The sequence below is a fragment of the Sphaerodactylus townsendi genome, linkage group LG01 (assembly GCF_021028975.2).
Source record: "Sphaerodactylus townsendi isolate TG3544 linkage group LG01, MPM_Stown_v2.3, whole genome shotgun sequence".
NCBI lineage: Eukaryota > Metazoa > Chordata > Lepidosauria > Squamata > Sphaerodactylidae > Sphaerodactylus > Sphaerodactylus townsendi.
The window spans coordinates 61,095,833-61,116,173 of record NC_059425.1 but is presented as its reverse complement, the minus strand read 5'-3'; the positions used below and the strand labels follow the sequence as shown (position 1 = coordinate 61,116,173).

The following is a 20,341-nucleotide window of genomic DNA, read 5'->3' as shown; positions in this document are numbered from 1 at the left end:
ACCTGACGCCGTCAAAAATTTCGGCTTTCTCTATACGCCTGTTCTCTGCGAAAGAAGGAGCATGCCTGCTTCAACTGTCTAAAAGCACTCTCCAGTGCAGAGTAGTGTACGTGTGCTGCAAATAGACCTAACTTGGCTACGATGGGTAACCATCCCCACTAAGTACATACTCAAAGCTGAACCTGTATGCAGTAAATGTTTGCATATATCCGACCATGGGTTGAAACTGGTAGAAAAAAAACACGAGCCCCGATCTGTAGGACCCGGTGGATGCCGGTGAAGAGGCGGAGACTGGGCGGGGAGTAGAGGAAGTCATTGCATTCTCGGGCTCGGAGGACGAAGCTCTTCGGCGTACGTCTTGGTCTGCGAGTTGCATTTGCAAGTTTAGGTATGTTTTCCTCGTCTGGAAATTTCTCTCATTCCTTTTCAGTTTATTTTATAGTTAATGGAATGTATGTGGTAACCATAAAGATCGACGTGGCGGAGGAAATAAATATAATTTCATGTAATTTATTGGGTGGACGATTGCTAAAACAGGAGGGTTTTGCAAGATTTGTTGCATAATTTTCTTGGTCTGTTAGCACGGAACTGATTTACATAAATTAGTTTGGGATCACTACCTAATTTTAATTAGGATATTAGTCATTCATGTAACAATCTCGTCTGTTGCACAAATGTGTATGTTGCAAGAAAGAAGAAAAGCAAATCCTGTGAGCATTCTCTGGTTGCCTTTCATTACTCGTGTTTAAGAGACTGGTAATCCATGTTAAATTTTGATTACATTTGTGTGCTCATACTCCTATAAACATTTCCTGTTGATCACTGCCAGCCATGTGCAGTATAGGTTCGGGCTGCTTAAAATAAAGTCAGTTTAATTATAATAGGAGTGAAAATTTTGTTGTTTCGAGAAAAAAATCAGAACTGTTGTGTAGTCTTTGTGTTAAGTGCCATCAAATCACTTTTGATTTATGGTGACAGTATGAATTATTGACCTTTAAAAGGTCCTACCATTAAAAGCCTAGCTCAGGTTTGCAAGGCTTCCTTTACAGAGTCAATCCATCTCATGTTGGTTATTCCTCTTTCCTGCTGCCTTAAACTTTTCCTATTGTTATTGTCTTTAATAGTGCCTCTTCTCATAACACGAACAAGGTACCGCAGTTTATTCCTGTTAGTTTCTAGGGACAGTTCAGGCTTGATTAACAACCCACTTATTTGTTTTTTTGGTAATCCCTGGTATCCATAACACTCTCTTCCAACACCACGTTTCAAAGGAATCTACTTTCATCCTGTCCATTTTCCTCACTGTCCATCTTTCAAATCCATACATAGTAAATACTACAGCATGAATTAACTTGATCTTAATTTCCAGTGACACATCCTTCCACTTACGGATCTTTTTTAGTTCTTTCGTGGCTGCTCTTCCTAGTATGTCTCCTTTTGATTTCTTGATTTCAGTCTCCCTGTTCTTCATGATTGAGCCAAGGAATAGAAAATCTTTTAACTATTTCAATTTCTTTGTCATCAGTCTGAAAGTTGTGTTGTCAAGTTTCACTGTCTCTATTGTCAACCTTGTGTGTGTTAAGTGCCATCAAATCACTTCTGATTTATAGTGATCCTACAAATTACTGACCTCCAAAATGTCCCTGCAAACTGAGGGCCATGGCTTCCTTTATTGAGTTTATTTATTTATTTATTCGATTTATAAACCGCCCCATCCCCAAGGGGCTCTGGGCGGTGCACAACATTAATATATATACAATACCATCTCATATTGGATCTTCCTTTTTGCCTGCTGTCTTCACCTCTGTCTGAATCCAGCTTGAACATCTAGCGCTTCTTGTTCTATATATAGTAACAGTTTTAAGGCTTTGAGCATCACTTTACTCATGTCAGAAATTAATGTGATGGTCCAATAGTTCTGGCAATCTTTGACATCTCCTTTTTTTGGAGTTGAAATGTAGATTGAGTGTTTCCAGTCTGTGAGCCTTGTTTTGTTTTCCATATTTGTTGGCATATTTTTGTTAAGATTCTGATGAACTCAAGTGCTATAGCTTGAAGTAACTCTATTGCTATGCCATCTACTCTTGGTAATTTTAGGGTACTTTCGCACATGCTGAATAATGCACTTTCACAAACCCTCTCACCATATTAATTCAAGAAGAGGTTACCCAGTGACTGATATTAAATCTAGACTGATATTAAATCTCGTTAATCTAGTGTCAAATATCATAAATAGAATCTGTGTACAGAGATGTCATTCTTATTGGTTCTCTCTCAGACAAAGATTGAGAGAAGCCTAGTGGGGCGCACAGGATTGTAGCCCATGATGCTTGGGATGATCTAGGTGCCCTTTTTGCACTATTTTCAAAACTGAAGGAAGTTTACACTGATATTTTTGGTAACTTTTTAAAAGAAAAGAAGGGCAAAGCAATGGAAATACTTAGTAAAAGTTAGATTGTAATAGGAGTTGAATAAGGAAGTACCTCTTTAAAACAAGAAAAGCTGTTCATTGCATAAGTGGATCAAAGGTAAGAAACACCTCTGAGAATCAGGAGAAAAGCAAACAGAGTGAACCCATGGAAATTTTCCTTTATAAAAGGTAAGATTAATTCAGAGTGTTCTAGTTTCTTTTGATGATCCAGATGAACTAGTCTTTGAATTTAGAGATGTGCCCTTTGCAGCTATAAGTATCTCTTCAGTGCTCATCTGTTATGCGGGATTTTGTGCAGGGCACAGGATTTTACTTTAGCTTTGTTTTATATTCAGCATTGATCAACCACATTACATATTTCCACATATAAGAGAACTTGAAATATATTGTGTTTAATGAAAGCTGGGACTCCTAAAATTGCCCCCTGAAAATGAAGAGAGGGTTGTGTGAGTTAACCTTTCATAACTCAGCAGCCTAAACATTATCTGTTTAGTCAGTCCCTCTAACAAAGATTAATTCTTTTGAAAAAAATTTTGATGATGCCAACCAGGATAAGAGTGCAACACATCAAAAGCAGTGGTGTGACCATAGCAGTACAAAATGATGCACTAAGTTCATGGATTCCGATGTGACCATTGCTGCTAAAAAGGCAGCAGTGGTATACGGGTTGGGCTTTGATCTGAAAGATGAAATGTTTGACTCCCCACTCTGCCATGGGTGCTCACTGGGTGACTTCAGGCCAGTAATCCTCTCTCAGCCTAACCTACATCACAAAGTTGTCATTGGGAGGATGAAATGGAGGAAAAGTGAATGATGTTGTGATTGACTTTGGGTCTCCATAGGGAGAAAAACAGGATATAAATATATGAGTAACAGCAGAGGGACAGCATACTTCTGATATGGGTCCTCCAAATGTAATTTGTCCCTTTTTACTTGTATTTGATTGTGCTACTCCTGTGACCAGTGTTTGTTTCAGATAGCTGTTGGCTGTATCGTTCACAAAACTTCTTGATTTTCTCCCCTTGTGCAGTAAGCATGGCTTCTAATACAAATGTCTTGATGCGTCTGGTGGCTTCCGCATATTCTGTTGCTAATAAAGCAGGAACAATTGTCAGGAAAGTGATGGCTGGTGGAGACTTGGGCATAGTGGAGAAGGTAATTGTACTGATGGATGCCTGTATAATTTTGCTTGAAAAAAATCTGAGCTTATTTTGATAAATCGTGGCAGCATCAGATGACTGCAAGAAAAATGCTGGTTCCTTGAACCATTATAAATCTTCTGTAAGTGTTCAATGTGTCTGTCTGTCCACTGTCAAGATTAATGTGAGTCAACTTGTCTAAGGCTGTAGTTGAGAAACTTAAGAAATATTGAACCTGAAGTGCCTAAGCCCTGTCCCTTTCCTGTACCTAAAGGTAAAATCATTTTTGATGCTGATGTGTCATTTCTTCATTTGAGTGCTTTTAAACATTTCTGCCCCTCTTACAGTTTGTAACTACTTTTTGGGTTGTACCATATTGATCCTATGTGATTTATTTTGAGATCTATTTAGACTTTTTGTTCCCTTATTGTGTCATGTGTGCCAAAGTGAAGCCTGAATGTGAAAAACACACACCAACCAACCACTCTTGTGCTATGGCAATTACTTTCAAAGCCCTGCAGACTAATTCTTTAGGAGGATTGTTGTTGTTTACTTCTTGACTGAGACCAATTGTTATACATGTTTGGCAAATCAGTGAATGGCTAACTACATCTTTGCATTATAATACTGAGAAAGGACTTAGCACAGTATTGTAACACATGTATTCTCTCTCTGAGCAGGAGGACATCTTCAGAGTACAGGTTATTCCTGCCCTTGGAGCTCAGTTTTGTTCCTGCCTCACAAGGGAGAGCAGCTCAGAGAGTTACTCTGTCATTTGAAGGGCAACAAATCTCTGGAGTTCAGTTGTTGTTGTTCCAGGGAATCTCCAGGTCCCACGAGAGGCTGGCAGTCCTATGCCTGATGGCAACCTTGGGGTGACTGGATTTCACCTGACTTCCATGACTCAACTAGGCCTGACCGTTTGCTACTGTTCAACAGCAGCCACTCTGAAAGCCAGTGTGATGTAGTCAGATCTTCAGAGCAGGGTCTGAGAGACCTATGTTCCAATCCACCTCTTGCTGTGGAAACTCACTGGGTGATTTTGGATCAGTCACATACTTTCAGGCTAACCGACCTCACAGGATTGTTTGCAGATAAAAAGGAGAGTGAGTAATGTAAGCTGCTTTGGCCCCCGCTGTGGAGAAAAAGTATAAATGTAGATGGTGGAGTCCATGGCATTATACCCTGCTGAAGTTGCTTCCCTCTCCAAAATTCACCCTCCCAAGGCTTAATCCCAAATCTCCAGGAATTTTCCAACCTGGAGTTGGCACCCCTAAGGGAAACTGATCTCTGTAATTGGGAGATCTGTTGTGATTTCAGGAGAGTTGCTGCTACCACTCTTGCTGTGTTGAGAAAGGAAGAAACAGAGTGATGGGGAGAGTGATGGGGGGCAGAAAGAGAGATAAAGTGACTGGCATGGAAGAGCAAGAAAGGGTTAGAAAATGTGTGGCAGTTGGGAGAAAAGGTGAGAGCCTGAGAGAATGGGGGGGGGGGGGAGGAATCAAAGGTGTGGGGAATAGCTCCCTCACAAATTTCTCACAGGTCCTCACTTGTCCATATGTCTAATTCTCAACATGGCTCTAAATGGATTTATAATCCAGAAACTGAAACCATAAGTACACACGACAAATCTTTCTACCAATCTGAGAAAAACCAAAAGTTTGCAGAAAAAGTTGCAAACACACACACACAGTTTCAAGAAGCCTAGGATGTAAAGAGTGATGATCGATAGAGGAGACAGAAAAGGGCATTGAGGGAACAGTGATATTTACCATTCCAGAAGTGAAGAAGAGGTCCAAGAAGAACAAGAGACAGCACCAGCACTACTCATGGGCACAAGGAGGACATCCAGCTGCAAAGAGTCATGGATGGGGGTGGGGGTTGATTTATGGAAAAAGTTAACCCTCTGGCTAGGATAAGAAGGGCTATTTTCCAGAAACAATGCAGAGTTATGTTCCCAGGCAGGAACAATGCCATGGAAAACGGCTTGATTGGGTTAAGACCTGGGGTCACTGCATTGGTGAAATTAAGACCAGGGGCATTTGAAGTCCAGAGTTATAAACATAAATCTCCAGAAGGTTGATGGTTCTTTAATGGCTGGATAGGAGGTTTAAGATTACACTAATGTTTTGGAGAAAGGATTCAGGTGATCTAGCTGGTTTGCTGATAAGAGTCATGGTATGGGCATCTACAAGTTTTTTTGCGAGGTCAGAGACAGGTGTGCCTTCTCAAGGCTGTGCTGTTGTTTCCCAGATTCAACAGGCTAAGTCTTCAGGGAAAGTGTTGTTAGCTGCTATGCATACCTGAATTGGGAGGAGGAAGCATGTGTCAGACAAACCCCCCTTTGTTTCAAAACTCATTAACTGATTGGCATTCATATTAGTTTGAGCTGTCTATGATATAAAGACTTGACTAAGGGCATTAGAAATGGCCCCCCTGTTTAGTTATGGGCTTGCATATGAAAACCATTGGAGACAAAGGTGGGGTATAAATGAAGAAAACAATAAATAAAGCTGTGGGAGCAGATAAAGGAAAAGTCAGTTGTTGAACAGAATGAAGTAAGGAAGGGTAGAAAAAAGCAGAAATTGTACAGGGAAGAAGATACAGGGGACAATGACCTTAAGAATTCCCTGCTGTACTACTGTCTTTACTCAAATGGAAGACTAGGTTTCCGCCCCAAATATCTCATCAAAAAACAAAGAGGGTGTCATTTTTGATCCTATAATAAAATTTATAATACATTTTTGATCCTATAATAAAAGCACTTTTGTGCGTGTACATTTTAAAAATCTTATATTCAAGGTCATGTTCCTTTCAAGTGAATAAGGTAAATGTATAGCCAGATTTAGTTAGATATGGCAACGGGTAAGATTCTTCAAGAGTTTTACAGGCGATAGAAGTAACATTTCACTTCATTGAAGTGTATATGATATTGCTTTCTTACTTCATTTAGTATCTGACATGTTGGAATCTAAAGAGGAATGACGCACCAACCTTGTCCGATTCTATACACGTTTTCTAGGAAGTGAGTCCTACTGAGATTAGTGAAATTTATTCCCAATAAATTATGCTTTAAATGGGAAAAAAACCTTCCATTTCAGGTACAACTTATGAATGTGTGTCCAGTGCAAAAGTATTTTGATACTTTTCAAATTGGACTGATTCTTTGAGACAGCAAGCCTTATTCTTTTTAATGTGATTATTGTCCAACATGTAGCTTGCAAGATGCTTTATAAATAATAAATATCATACCTTATTATAAGTCAAAAGGATAGATTTAGCAACTAACGTGGAAGGAATCAAAAGTCTCCCTATCAGCAGAATTAAATTAATGTTGAATCTGGATCATGCCAGTATCAAGGTTAACCTTTTGAAAGAATAATCCATACCTGTTTTTTTAAGACATTTGTTTTTGTGAATTTGGGAATGGTGTGGGGAGTCCTCTGGAAATTGTTTGTCATTTCTGTGTTCTGGAATGTTTATATAGAACTGTCTATTTTTGTATTCACTCTGTTGTTTGGAATACTCACCTAGGATGGGAAGGGTGGTTAAGGCAAAGAAATGTAGCTACTGACAATCAGAAATCAAAGCTTGAAAGAAAACAAAGAAGAGGAGCCCAGACAGCAGACATTTTTTATATGCTCTGTTGCTAGAACAGTAAGCCTGGTGAAAGTGAGTGGGCTTAGAAGGGTTGCACTGTCATTGATATTAGTGTATTCCCACTGGGAGTGGGAGGTTGGGAGTTCTACATAACCTGTATCATTGCTATAAACATCAACTCATTGATTTTCCTTCCTAATAGTGTGGAGCTAATGACCTGCAGACCAAAGCAGACCGACTGGTACAGATGAGCATTTGTTCCTCCCTGGCCCGGAAATTCCCAAAGGTGACAATTATTGCGGAAGAGGTGAGGACTCTGAAATCCTGCAGTTTTCCCCTTTGTAGTTTACATTGATCGTTTGCTTAGTTTGATATGCTATTTGTTCATACCTGCTGATTTGGGAAAATCCCAAACATCGAAATCTATACCATTAGTCATGGTCTCCTCTCATTGTGAGATTCCTCCTATAAGCAGCTGTATACATCTGCATGCTCATATGTAGAAAGGGGTTCAGTGGTGAGACAGAACTCCCACCATCCTGTGGGTTTCTGGCTTGTGCTAGGAATTTGTGGCATGCTGAGCCCACCTTATCCAGCTTGTAAAAGCTTCCCTGTCTGGCTTCTTAGATGTAAATAGGTGAATTTCTGTTTTCCAGCTTGGATGATCATTGTTGGCTTTGAAGGTGTGTATCTTTTTTTAAAATCAGGATCTTCCTTCTGAAGAGGTAAATGAAGAACTACTTGAGGATGGCCAGTGTGAGGAGATACTGAAGAAAGCATGTCCTCCTCAGTATAATTCTGTGAAAGAGGAAGAGGTATTTAAAATTAGGTTTTACTAATGATTGAACTGTTTCAGTATGATAGGCCCATGTTTCAAGTTTTTTGTTGAACCTGCTACTATTGGGTTCACAATTGAGGAATTCAGTAATAAATTAGCATTAAAAGTAGTTGCTGGAAGGCTTCCAGGAGGCCATGGCTCAGTGGGAAGAGTTTCTGCTTTGCATTCAGAGGGTCCTAGGTTCAATTCTCACTGCATTTCTGTTTAAAGGGATAAGGTAGAAGGTGATGGGAAGGACAGCTGCTGCCAGTCAGAGTAGACCTCTGACTCAGTAGACCAGAGCTCTTCAATATGCCTGTGGTACCTGAGGGCACCATGTGCCCACTGACACATTTTCTAGCACTCAGCAAGTGTTTTAGGAAGTGAGATTCTGACTGACTGTACAGATTTTTAAATGCTGGTTTGGCAGCCACTGCCACTACATCACAAGGATCTGCATTGTGTTGTAGAAGTTAAGCTGTGGGAATCATTTTGTGGCTGGCTGTGCCTCCTGTGGCAGCCATTTTGTTCCAGTGGCGTAGGAGGTTAAGAGCTCGTGTATCTAATCTGGAGGAACCGGGTTTGATTCCCAGCTCTGCCGCCTGAGCTGTGGAGGCTTATCTGGGGAATTCAGATTAGCCTGTGCACTCCCACACATGCCAGCTGGGTGACCTTGGGCTAGTCACAGCTTCTCGGAGCTCTCTCAGCCCCACCCACCTCACAGGGTGTTTGTTGTGAGGGGGGAAGGACAAGGAGCTTGTCAGCCCCTTTGAGTCTCCTGCAGGAGAGAAAGGGGGGATATAAATCCAAACTCTTCTTCTTCTTCTTCCTGTGCTCACCATGCCATATCAGAATTTCCAGATGTGCCCCCAGGCTCAAAAAGACTGGGGACCCCTGCGCTAGACCAATGGTCTGCCTTATATTAAAGCAGCTTCATGTTTTTTTATTTATTTGAAGGGGATGTTAACTTTTATTTAACTTAAATGGGATTCTATTTATTTATTTTACTTATAGTCTGCCTTTCTCACCAAGATCCAGTGTTTTCTAAGCAGTTTACAGATAAAAACTCTAAAAACAATGACTATAGTCAGCTGTAACCTCTCATTTGTTGTAAGCCTGAATTATCCTCAGTTTTGCATATTTTCTCTCCCTTCACACACAGAGCATTTTTGAAAATAATTGCAATTTGTTTGTTGCTTTCAAACTGATGTTCTAAGCCATGATTTAGAACCCCACTTTGTAGGCAAAAAGAAACTGCAATTTGTTAAAGATCTCCAGTTTAAACAAGCCATGGCTTCTTTCAAACCAGAAACTCTGTTTGCAGAATTTGCATATTCTTAACTTGTGTGTCTTCTTGAAACTCACTAGTATTAACTCTTTTTAAAGCTTGTTATATGGGTTGACCCGCTGGATGGAACCAAAGAATACACAGAAGGTTTGGGATTTCTTTCTTTATATGCACTGAGAGTTTTATTATTTTGAATAAGTACAACACACTGTGTTTCTGGAATTTTCAGTTTTAAACTTTCATAAGTAAATATATTCTTTAACTAGACAGACAGAGTGAGTGGGCAGGCAGAGGCAGGGCAATGGCAAACCACCTCTGAACATCTCTTGCCTATGCAGTGGATGTATTCAGGGAAAATGGCACCCTGGGCAAGCTCTCAAATGGCGCTGCCCAGAAGCCCCCTGCCAAAGTCCCACTTCACTGACCCTGCCCAAAAGCCCCTTTTGGTAGGGTACCTACCATACTATTAAAATCCTAGAGTCACTGGATCATGGCAGTGACCAGCTGCTTACCCACCCCCTCCATCCTACAGAAGAGGTGGCAACAAGCAAAGGGTGAGCAGCTGGGTGAGTTCAGGCACTGGGTAATCCCTGGGTGGCCACTTGAGCTTTGGGCTGCCCTTCAGTGTGGCCACTCTTTCACCCGGCTTGCTTGCTCACTCTTCTCCCTTTTCCGCTATTAGGGAAGAAGAATGGGCAAGCAAGCTGGGTGAAGAAACAGCTGTGCAGAAGGGTATTGTGCTGCCCTCCCTGCTGAGTGGCTGCCAAGGAATTACCCAGCATCTGCGCTTGCCTTCCCACTCACCTTTCCTGAGGGACAGATGGGGCTGGGAAGCAGCTTGCTGCCATGACCCAGCAACTCTGGGATTTTAATGGTATGGTAGGTACCCTACCAAAAGGCGGGGTGGGGGGGGTGGGAGAAGACTGGCCCAATAGTGCCCCTCATGTGACACCTTAATGTGGTGCCTGGATCGTCTGACCCCTCTGGTCCCCCCTGCCCAGATCTGCTATTGACCCTACGCGGGTCACTGTAAGTCAGCTGTGATTTGACAGCAATAGCAAAAACCTCAATCTCCATTATCTACAGTTCACTGTTATGCCATTTATAATATGTAAGATTTATCTGACTCAGCTTCATCTCGAGAAGAGCTGTTATAACATAGTTGTTAGCGTTAGATGATGTTCTGAGAGATCTAGGCTCAAATCTTAACACTGCCATGAAGTTTGCAGGGTGACCATTGGGCCAGTCACATGCTGTTTGCCCAACTACTTCACAAGGTGTGATGGTGGCAGAAAGTTAGAACTATACGTGGCTTATCATTTTCTTCCGCATTCCTTTTTATAACTACTGTCAACTATATTTATGACTTCTTCTAGGCCTTCTTGATCACGTAACTGTTCTTATTGGAATTGCTTATGAAGGAAAAGCAATAGCAGGAGTTATCAACCAACCCTACTACAACTATGAGGTAGAAGATTATTTGATTTCCTGGAAAGTACTGAATAATATTTATTTTAAGGTCATATCCTCATTTCTGTACACAGCACTGCTAAATGTCAGTAGATGAATTGAAGGATGGATAATTTGTTTTTTCTAAAGTCCATCTTATCAGATGCTGTACCTGTAGTCAATATTGATTAACCTCTGCAAACTTGCTGCAATTTATTGAGAACATGGGGCAGTACCCTCCATAAACCAAACAGAAAATTATTGGGTATCATTCATAGTTACTGTTCAGAATTCCTAGAGATTTTTAAAAAGGAGCTCATGGGGGAGCTTTGAATTGGTATATGATTTGAGGTTAATATTAGCATGATGATGTCTATAACAAATAACTGTAAAATTCTTATTTTTTTCACTTTCATAAAGCATAACTATAATCTATGCTCTGTTAATATGAAGCCTGAATACGTAAAGTCTTTCTAGATCCCTTTCAAAGATGATCATATACTTCTCATCTGTTGCCCTTATCAAAAAAGTTCTAAAAGTTGGGATACAAAGTGAATGTGACAGTCCTAGTAAGTCCATCTGTTATGATACAAATAAAAATATTTTGTGCCATCGAGTCACAGCTGACTTGTGTCAACTCTGTAGGGTTTTCAAGGCTACATACATTTGAAGGTAGCTTGCCTTTGCTTGCCTCCATCTCATGACCCTGGTATTTCTTGAAGGTCTCCCATTCAGATACTAGCCAGGGTTAGGGCAGAGAGTATATGACTGGGCCAAGGTCACCCAGCAAGGTTCCAAGGCATTAAAAAAATAACATAGTGTTATAGTATTAGTATAGCATTATAATAGTCTATCTATTGGATTCCCTGAATTCTTAGCTTTTGTTTTTTCCTAAAGTAAGTATCTAACATCTTCGTTGTGGAGATATAAAAGGAAAAGTGTATATCTGCAACAAAACGGGCTAGACACATATTTAATTAAAAGCTGAGAATTCAGAGAACCCAATAGGCTGATTGTTACAATGTTATAATTAATATATAATTATATTTGGTTGCCAGTTTTTTTTAAAGCCCTCTGGTGGTAGTAGAGAAATTGCTGTTGCAGGGAACTGGGGCAGGGACATTATGTTGATATGGACAGAACTTTCCTGTTCACATGGGTGTTACCCTGGCTTTGCTGTGAGCTTTCCCCAAATGTCACAGCAAAGCAAATTTGGGAAAGACTGGATGGGTTTAACTGGGTGTTAGAACCATAGGGTATGGATGCCCTTCCTAATCTTTATTACATACTCACTTCCAGTGATTTATTTATTTTTATTTATTTTTTAAGCTTTTATACCGCCCCATCCCCGGAGGGCTCTGGGCGGTGTACAGCAGAAAGAAAACAATGTAAATACTTAAAACATTTTAAAAGCAGCGACAACCATAAAACATTCCTAATAAATATAATAATTTACAGTAAAATAGATGGCGTTCAATAATCTACTATTGTAATCTCATCCCCCCCAAAAGATCCAGCATTCTAACCTAAACGTTCCCTCCCCCCTTCCAAAAGGGAGGAATGGCGAAGTCTGAGATAGCAGCTTAGAGATGTCAGGGCCCGGCCCAAGTATCAGTATCGAGTATCAGGGCGGGCCAAGGGCGGAGCACCATCAACGGCTGAGTACCTCAAAGGCCCGGCGGAACAGCTCCGTCTTACAGGCCCTGCGGAACTCACCAAAGGTCCCGCAGGGCCCGGACAGCTGGAGGCGTTCCACCAGGCGGGGCCAGAGCCGTAAAGGCTCTGGCCCGTGTGGAAACCAGCCGTATCATCGAGGGGCCAGGGACCACCAGTAAATTGGCCTCAACCGATCGGAGAGGCCGTGCGGGGACGTATGGGGTGATGCGGTCTCGAAGATACGATGGTCCCAGGCCGCGTAAGGCCTTGAAGGTCAGTACCAACACCTTGAAGATGATCCGGAATTCCACCGGGAGCCAGTGCAGCTGGCGCGGTATAGGTTGGATATGTAGCGAGGGGGCAGTAGCGGCAAGGAGGCGTGGCGCTGGGTGCTGGACCAGTTTTAATCTCGGATCAAACGCAAGGGAAGGCCCGCGTAGAGCGAGTTACAATAGTCCAATCTGGAGATGACCGTTGCGTGGATCACAGTGGCTAGGTCCGTTTGGGAGAGGAAGGGCGCCAGCCGCCGGGCCTGACGAAGATGGAAAAAAGCAGCTCGGGTTGTATGGGTAACCTGGATCTACATTGACAGAGGCGAATCCAGGTGGACCCCCCGGCTGCGTCACGGAGGGGGTCGGTACCAAAGTGGCCCCCTCCCACACCGGCGGCTGGAAAGACTCTCCCCCCCCCCTACGGCCAAGCCAGAGGATCTCCGTCTTCGATGGGTTCAGTTTCAACCTGCTCTGTCGCAACCAACCAGCGACCGTCTCCAACCAATGCTGTAGAGCCACAGGGGCGGCGGCTGCTCCCCCCTCCATCAACAGAACGAGCTGAGTGTCATCTGCGTACTGATGACATACCAGCCCGAAACTCCGTACCAGCTGAGCAAGGGGTCGCATATAGATGTTAAATAGCAGCGGGGATAGTAGTGCCCCCTGGGGTACACCGCATTGGAGCGGGCACTTCCGGGAGGCTTGATCCCCGCACCTCACTTGCTGACTCCGGCCCTGGAGGAACGAGACAATCCATTGAAGGACAGTGCCTCGCACTCCAGAGGCAGCCAGGCGGTGGGTCAAAAGGTCGTGATCGACCACGTCAAACGCTGCGGTGAGATCTAACAACACCAGCAGCGCCGATCTGCCTCGGTCAAGCTGAATACGGAGTGTAGAACAGTCTCCGTCCCATGCCCAGCACGGAAGCCGGACTGGAAGGGGTCGAAAGCCGATGCGTCATCCAGAAAACCTTGAAGCTGCTCCAGCACCACTCTTTCAATTACCTTCCCCAGAAACGAAAGATTCGAGACGGGGCGGTAATTGGCCAGATCACTCGGATCTAACGATGGTCTTTTTAAGAGTGGGCGGACCACTGCCTCCTTCAACCCATCCGGGAAGGTTCCTTGCTCAAGGGAACCGTTGATTATACTCAACAGATGGGGTCGTAGCTCCGCCCGGCAGGTTTTACAAGCCAGGACGGGCACGGATCCAGAGGACAGGTAGTAGGTCTAACAGCAGCTAAGGCTCTGTCGACAGCGGCTTCAGAGAGCAGGGAGAACCGGGCCAAACAAGGGCCTGAAGACGGCAAGGGAGTCTCCAGTTCACTAATTGTAGCTAATGTGGGCGAAAGGTCACGGCGGAGCGACGCAATCTTATCAGCAAAAAAGCTCATAAATGCCTCACAGCTAATACTCAATTGGGAATTTGAAGATCTCTCCGATAAGGAGGTCAGTGACCAAATTATGCCTAACAGTTGTGCTGGGCGAGAGCTAGCGGATGCAAGGGAGGAGGAGAAGAAAGCCCTCTTCACTTCCTTCGTCGCCACCTCATAGGCTTTCATAAGCGTCCTATAGGGTGTTCGCGCAGCTTCGTCACGAGTTTTCCTCCACACTCGCTCTAGGCGTCTAAGTTCCCGCTTCATGCGGCGCAACTCCTCTGTATACCACGGAGCGCGTCGCACGCGGGGACGTAGAGGGCGCCGGGGAGCAACAGCATCGATGGCATCAGAGAGCCGGGAATTCCAGTCCTCCACCTGCTCATCGGCGTGGCGGCGGGTGCAGGGTGCTGCAGAGCATTCAGGAAGCCAAGTGGATCCATAAGTCTCCGCGGGCGGGCGTAAATTAGCCCGTCGCCTAGACGGGGTTGATGCGGCAGGTCCACCCGGACCTTCAGGGCATAATGGTCGGACCATGGCACTCTTTCAGTAGAGGATACGACCAAATTTACCCCCGACCCGAAGACCAAATCCAGCGTGTGCCCAGCCTCATGGGTGGGGCCAGAATTTATTAAGGAGAGGCCTAGCGTCGCCATGGATGACACTAGGTCCGCAGCCGCTGTACATGAGGCGGCATCGACATGGGCGTTGAAGTCCCCCAAAACAATAAGCTTTGGAAACCGCAACGCCCAGTCCGACACCACCTCCAGCAGCTGTGGCAGGCCGCTTCCCGGTGCGCTAGGCGACCGGTACACTAGGAGAACGGCCAACCTCTCCGGGGCCAACCATTCCAGGCCGACACACTCTGTGCCGGAGACCTCCGGGACGGGGACTGCCCTAAAGGGAATAGATTCACGGATGAACAATGCTACACTGCCCCCCCAGCCCTGTGTTCGAGATTGGTGAAGGCACGCGAAACCTGGGGGCGCGACCTCGCCTAAGGCGACGGTCTCACCTTCGCGCACCCAGGTCTCGGTGACACATGCCAGGTCCACCTGTTGGGCTCCGAGAAAATCTCGGAGCACTGCGGTCTTATTATTGATGGACCTGGCATTAATTAGCACCAAAGACGAAGCAGAGTGTCCCTGATCCCAACCACCATCGTTTCTCGGGATAGGTCGGAGGTCAGAAGGCAGACGAGCATAGTTATATCTCATGTGTCTTCTATCATATGGCCGCCGCCTACCGCAGTATCTACCCCGTCCCATCAATACAGGGATCCCCAGCCCCAAAGTTGGTGCCCCCATGACTCTGCCACCCTCCCCCTTGCCTAAAAACCTGGCTAATACTCTACAGAATAATATCTGATATATCTGATAGAACTCATATGTATCTAGAGAGGACAGCAAATGCATAAAATATGGAGAAATGACAATACTGCCACTAAATCAGGTTTTTTAAATATATACGATGTAGCTGGTAGTACTTCCAGTTAATATTTTTTCCATCTTTCTCTTTAAAGCAGGGGTCCCCAAACTAAGGCCCGCGGGCCAAATCAGGCCCCCGGAAGACATTTATCCGGCCCGCTGGGCAGAAACGGATCTCCCCCTTCTCTATCTCCTTTTCCCCAGGTTTACAAACAGCATTAAGCGCGGGCGACTCGCTGCTCATTCCAAGCGGCCGGAGGGGACCGTAAACCTGGGGGTCGGGGTGCCAAACTCCAGGCGGCCCCAGGAGGGGACCGTACCAATGCGGCAAAGGGGGGAGAGAGAAAGGCGGCGGAGCTTCAGGGCCGGATTGGAAGGGGACCGCGGGGGTGGGGGGCTTGGCCAGGGGCGGGTCGAGGGCGGATGGATGGCGCCCCCCCGTGGGCGGCACTTGGTCCGGCCCCCGGCTGGGCTCTGGCCATATGTGAACTGGCCCCCTGTTTAAAAAGTTTGGGGACTCCTGCTTTAAAGCCATGCTGCAGGCCACCATTACCATGTCTTGAATTTTTTTATCTTATCTGCAGGCCGGTGCAGATGCATCCCTGGGGCGGACAATCTGGGGAGTCCTGGGAATGGGTGCCTTTGGATTTCAGCTCAAAGAGGTGCCTGCTGGGAAACACATTATCACCACTACACGGTCACACAGCAGCAAACTGGTCAATGACTGCGTTAGTGCTATGAACCCTGATACTGTGGTGAGAGTTGGAGGGGCAGGAAATAAGGTACGGAGATCATTTTATTGCAGCTATATGAAAATGAGGATAATTTTTTTTTAAGTTGGAATATGAAGTTTTTCTGTTAGTGAAACTAGTGCATTTCTCCCCCTCCCTCAGCTTTCATGATGTTTCAGGAATCAGGAGCAAGGGTTTTTCATTTATTCAAGGTGGTCTGCATAGCACAAAGGCTTTTGGACAAAATAATATAAACTAATTGAAACAGATGAGAAAAAGGAACATTGAGCGCTTTAGGAAAAAGTAAATATTGAATACATATTTTAAAAGTGAATTAAAATTACTATTAAAATAGCCACAATCATTGGATATTTAACTAGGCATTAATTTAACTCTAGCAGCACAATTTAATAGTCAAGATATATTTGGCAATCTTTAAATAGTTACCATATTGGTATTTGTACTTGTATGACAGGAATGAGAGAGAGGCATGATTAGAATGCACCTGCTCTTAACCACTACGCCACTGCTGCTCGTGATGTTTATTTAAGGACCAAGAGAGTGCCCATTATGCATATTTTAGTGAAATAGATGCAGGCCTTACCTGTAGCTAAAATTGTTGAACAGAAGTGGTCTTTTTGCTGGAATTAGTGTGGGCTGCTTAGATCTCAAAAAGGATTCCCTGTGTTCAGATAGTGGATTCAGTATATCCTATTACAGCATCAGTGTGATGGATAAAAGGAAAATATGCACACAAGCCTGCTGCTGAGTAGCTATCAAAACTAAAGAAGACAAATATGTAACCCTAATCACTGAAAAAGTTTGTGGGATGTTAGTTTTTTAAAGACATTGTGTAGAACATGTGGTGAAAATGTCATTGTGTAGAGCCTGTGGTGAAAAATGTCATGAAAAATGTCAAAAATGTCATGAAAAATGTCGCTACCTTCTTTCTTTTTATCAGATCATTCAGCTTGTAGAAGGCAAGGCTTCTGCTTATGTATTTGCCAGCCCTGGGTGCAAGAAGTGGGATACTTGTGCCCCGGAAGCTATTTTGCATGCTGTAGGAGGTAAGTTAACTGGTGAGGCATGTTTGGAGGAATTGAAACTTTTTCCATGTACTTAAAAATGCAGCACAAAAGCATTGGTGTTCGTGTGCCGGTGGCATCTCTTTCCGTCAGCCAGGTGTTGAGTTTACCTAGTATTGCTTTGCCTTTACGACCTGTGTTTTTTACGGTCAGTTGGGTTTTCTTGATGCACCTTTGTCATAATAAGATTAGGGGCAAAAGCAGATGTGACTTGGGAAGATTTGTGGTTGGATCTTCCCAGTGTTTTAAAAAGTATATCGCAACTGCAAAAGGTGGGAGAAGAATCATTCAGATTGGAGCCACAGTGCTGAGGTTTGACCTGCATGGCTGTGGGGAAGGATTTTCTTTCTCTCTGTGTGCCATGGCCCTTATCCAGATCCCTCCTGCTCACATTCATACTTATTTACACTCTTTTCCTTTAAATGAGGGACCAATGTGATCATAGGTCTTCCAGCTTTTAAAATTTGATTTTACTCGAATATTCTCTAGCAGCATAATTTAAGTGGGAAACAAATTAGGACTATAACGCAAATTTGAGCTCCTCAGCCATGTTGAGCTTGTGGGTCCTTCTGAATTTTTGAGAAAGGGTAGTAGGTGCCATGTGGAATGGTATAGTATAACCTGATCTCAGAAGCTAAGCTGGGTAAGCACTTGGAAGGGAGACCACCAAGGAAGACTGTGAAGAAGGCGGCAATGGCAAATAAGGTCTGCATCTCACTTGCCTTAAGAACATAAGAACATAAGAACAAGCCAGCTGGATCAGACCAAAGTCCATCTAGTCCAGCTCTCTGCTACTCGCAGTGGCCCACCAGGTGCCTTTGGGAGCTCACATGTAGGATGTGAACGCAATGGCCTTCTGCGGCTGTTGCTCCCGATCACCTGGTCTGTTAAGGCATTTGCAATCTCAGATCAAAGAGGATCAAGATTGGTAGCCATAGATCGACTTATCCTCCATAAATCTGTCCAAGCCCCTTTTAAAGCTATCCAGGTTAGTGGCCATCACCACCTCCTTGAAAGGGGTCCCCATAAGTCAGTTGTAACTTGACAACGCTTTACCACCACAAAATGAATGTCAAGGTGGGAGGTGGGGTGAGGGACAAGCCAGATAACTCCCTGTGATTGGTGGAAATAAGAGCTTCTTGCAAACCTACAGGTGATGTCTCCTATGGCCTATTGAAGCACCTCTTGTGCCAGTAAGGTCGATGAAAGCTGAAAACGGGTTCTATGTTCTGGAAAAGAGGTGTTTTGGGGAAGAAAGAAGTGATGCCAGGAATCACATTGGAAAGTTTGTGGGTGTCCTGTTAGAGATTACTGGCAGGGATGAATGTCAATTTAGATAATCAAGGTTTGTGAAAAGAGAGGTCTAATGCAACTGTTGAGTCTAAAAGCACAAACACTAATATTTGTTTTCCTTTTTTTTAGGCAAGCTTACTGATATTCATGGGAATTTCTTTAATTATAATAAAGAGGTCAAGCACATGAATTCAGGAGGTGTCCTCGCTACTTTAAGAAATCATGGCTATTATGCCAGTAGAGTTCCTGAGGCAGTTAAGCAAGCTCTTGTGCCTTAAAAGATTGATGGTACATTCCTCTTAGTTGGGGAAAAATGTCTGTATTATTTTTAGCCGCAATTGGTTAATGTTCGTGGAACTGGGTTAACTATTCTTTCTGTCATAATGCTTCGAGATCTACTTTTTTTTAAAAAAAATTGTGTACGTATAGTACTGGTTGAGAATTTGACTTGATTTTTTAAGTGGAATAATTGAATTTCATGTTGAACATGACAATTCAGTATACATTCCTACTGAATAGCTGGATTCCAGATCAATCCCATTAGCTTAACTGAAGGAAAGATACAAAAATTGTAATGACAACTGTAATCCCACCTCTGTTGCCTTTTGATGGTACCAAGTAATCTTTGTATGAAATTGTATATAGTTTGGCTTTTATATGTAGAACATGATTTGTCTTGAGTGAATTCAAAATGTCAAAGAGAATAAAGTAATTTTTCTTATATCACATTTGTATAGTTATAAAAGCTGTCAAGGAATTGATAGACTGAAGGTTTAGCAATTCCCACTCACTGTCTCTTCTGACTCAAGTTTGCCTCACTCTTTACATCTTTCACAATACAATATTTTAGAAGATTGGAAGAAAGCTCTCATATGAATCCAGCACTTTGCTTATGTGCATTAATACTAAAAGTGTACAGAGCTCCTTTTGTTTTAAAATACTGTTTTAAATTAACACAGATGGAGCTGCATCTATATTGGATGATTATAGCACGATCCAGATTGCCACAGAGGTAGCATGGTGAAGGCAGCACTGTGCCACCTCCAATGAGCTTTCCAGAAGCGTGAGGAGTAAGAAAAAACCCTCCCCACAGCTGGAAAGGCCTCCGTGGGGTCCAATAGACGTGCACCATCAGGGCTGCAGTGCAACTGCCCACAAACCTGGGGTAGAAGCTGACTAATGTCGGCTCCACCCCCAAGAATGTCACTCGCCCCCTCCTGCATAGAGGCCTCTGTTCTGGCCACCAGCACAGCTCTGTGGCAACCTGGACTTCTGGGCTCACCCACCACAAAGCTGAGGGGTGGCTGGCCACCAGCACATTTTCTCCCTGCACCAGCGGGGTTGCTCCTTATGCAGTGGGTGTGAGGAGGGAGTGGTGTATCAAGGCCATTCTTGTATGTTCTGACTGGTTGTGGCACTCCAGCATTTCAGGCAGAGGTCTGTCACATCACCTATGACAGGGGTAGGGAACCTGCGGCTCTCCAGATGTTCAGGAACTACAATTCCCATCAGCCCCTACCAGCATGGCCAATTGGCCATGCTGACAGAGGCTGATGGGAATTGTAGTTCCTGAACATCTGGAGAGCCGCAGGTTCCCTACCCCTGACCTATGACCTAATGCCTTCAATCAGTCTGGAATTGATGCTCTACGAGGAGAGACTTGGGAAGCTGGGTATGTTTAGTTTGGTGAAGAGAAGGTTAAGAGGGGAGAGATAGCCATGCTTAGATATTTGAAAGGATGTCATATTGGTGAGGGAGCAAGCTTGTTTTCTGCTGCT

The 20,341-nt window shown here is 43.9% G+C and overlaps 1 protein-coding gene across 1 annotated transcript; it reads left to right on the top strand.

Annotated features, from left to right (window-relative positions):
• Positions 1 to 278: 278 nt before the first annotated feature.
• On the top strand, positions 279 to 19,286 carry BPNT1 (3'(2'), 5'-bisphosphate nucleotidase 1). Its single transcript, XM_048497721.1, has 9 exons — positions 279 to 388; positions 3,462 to 3,586; positions 7,373 to 7,477; positions 7,878 to 7,985; positions 9,374 to 9,422; positions 10,652 to 10,743; positions 16,039 to 16,236; positions 17,147 to 17,252; positions 18,693 to 19,286. The coding sequence occupies exons 2-9, from the start codon at positions 3,467 to 3,469 to the stop codon at positions 18,839 to 18,841; spliced, it is 927 nt and encodes a 308-aa protein (XP_048353678.1). The 5' UTR covers positions 279 to 388; positions 3,462 to 3,466; the 3' UTR covers positions 18,842 to 19,286.
• Positions 19,287 to 20,341: the final 1,055 nt, after the last annotated feature.

What these genes read in the sequence shown, in the direction of transcription:
- BPNT1 (XM_048497721.1), top strand. Translation starts at nt 3,467, where the DNA reads ATGGCTTCTAATACAAATGTCTTGATGCGTCTGGTGGCTTCCGCATAT. An exon ending in ACTTGGGCATAGTGGAGAAG is followed by an intron (nt 3,587 to 7,372) that starts GTAATTGTACTG and finishes CCTTCCTAATAG; the next exon opens with TGTGGAGCTAATGACCTGCA. An exon ending in TTGGAGGGGCAGGAAATAAG is followed by an intron (nt 16,237 to 17,146) that starts GTACGGAGATCA and finishes TCTTTTTATCAG; the next exon opens with ATCATTCAGCTTGTAGAAGG.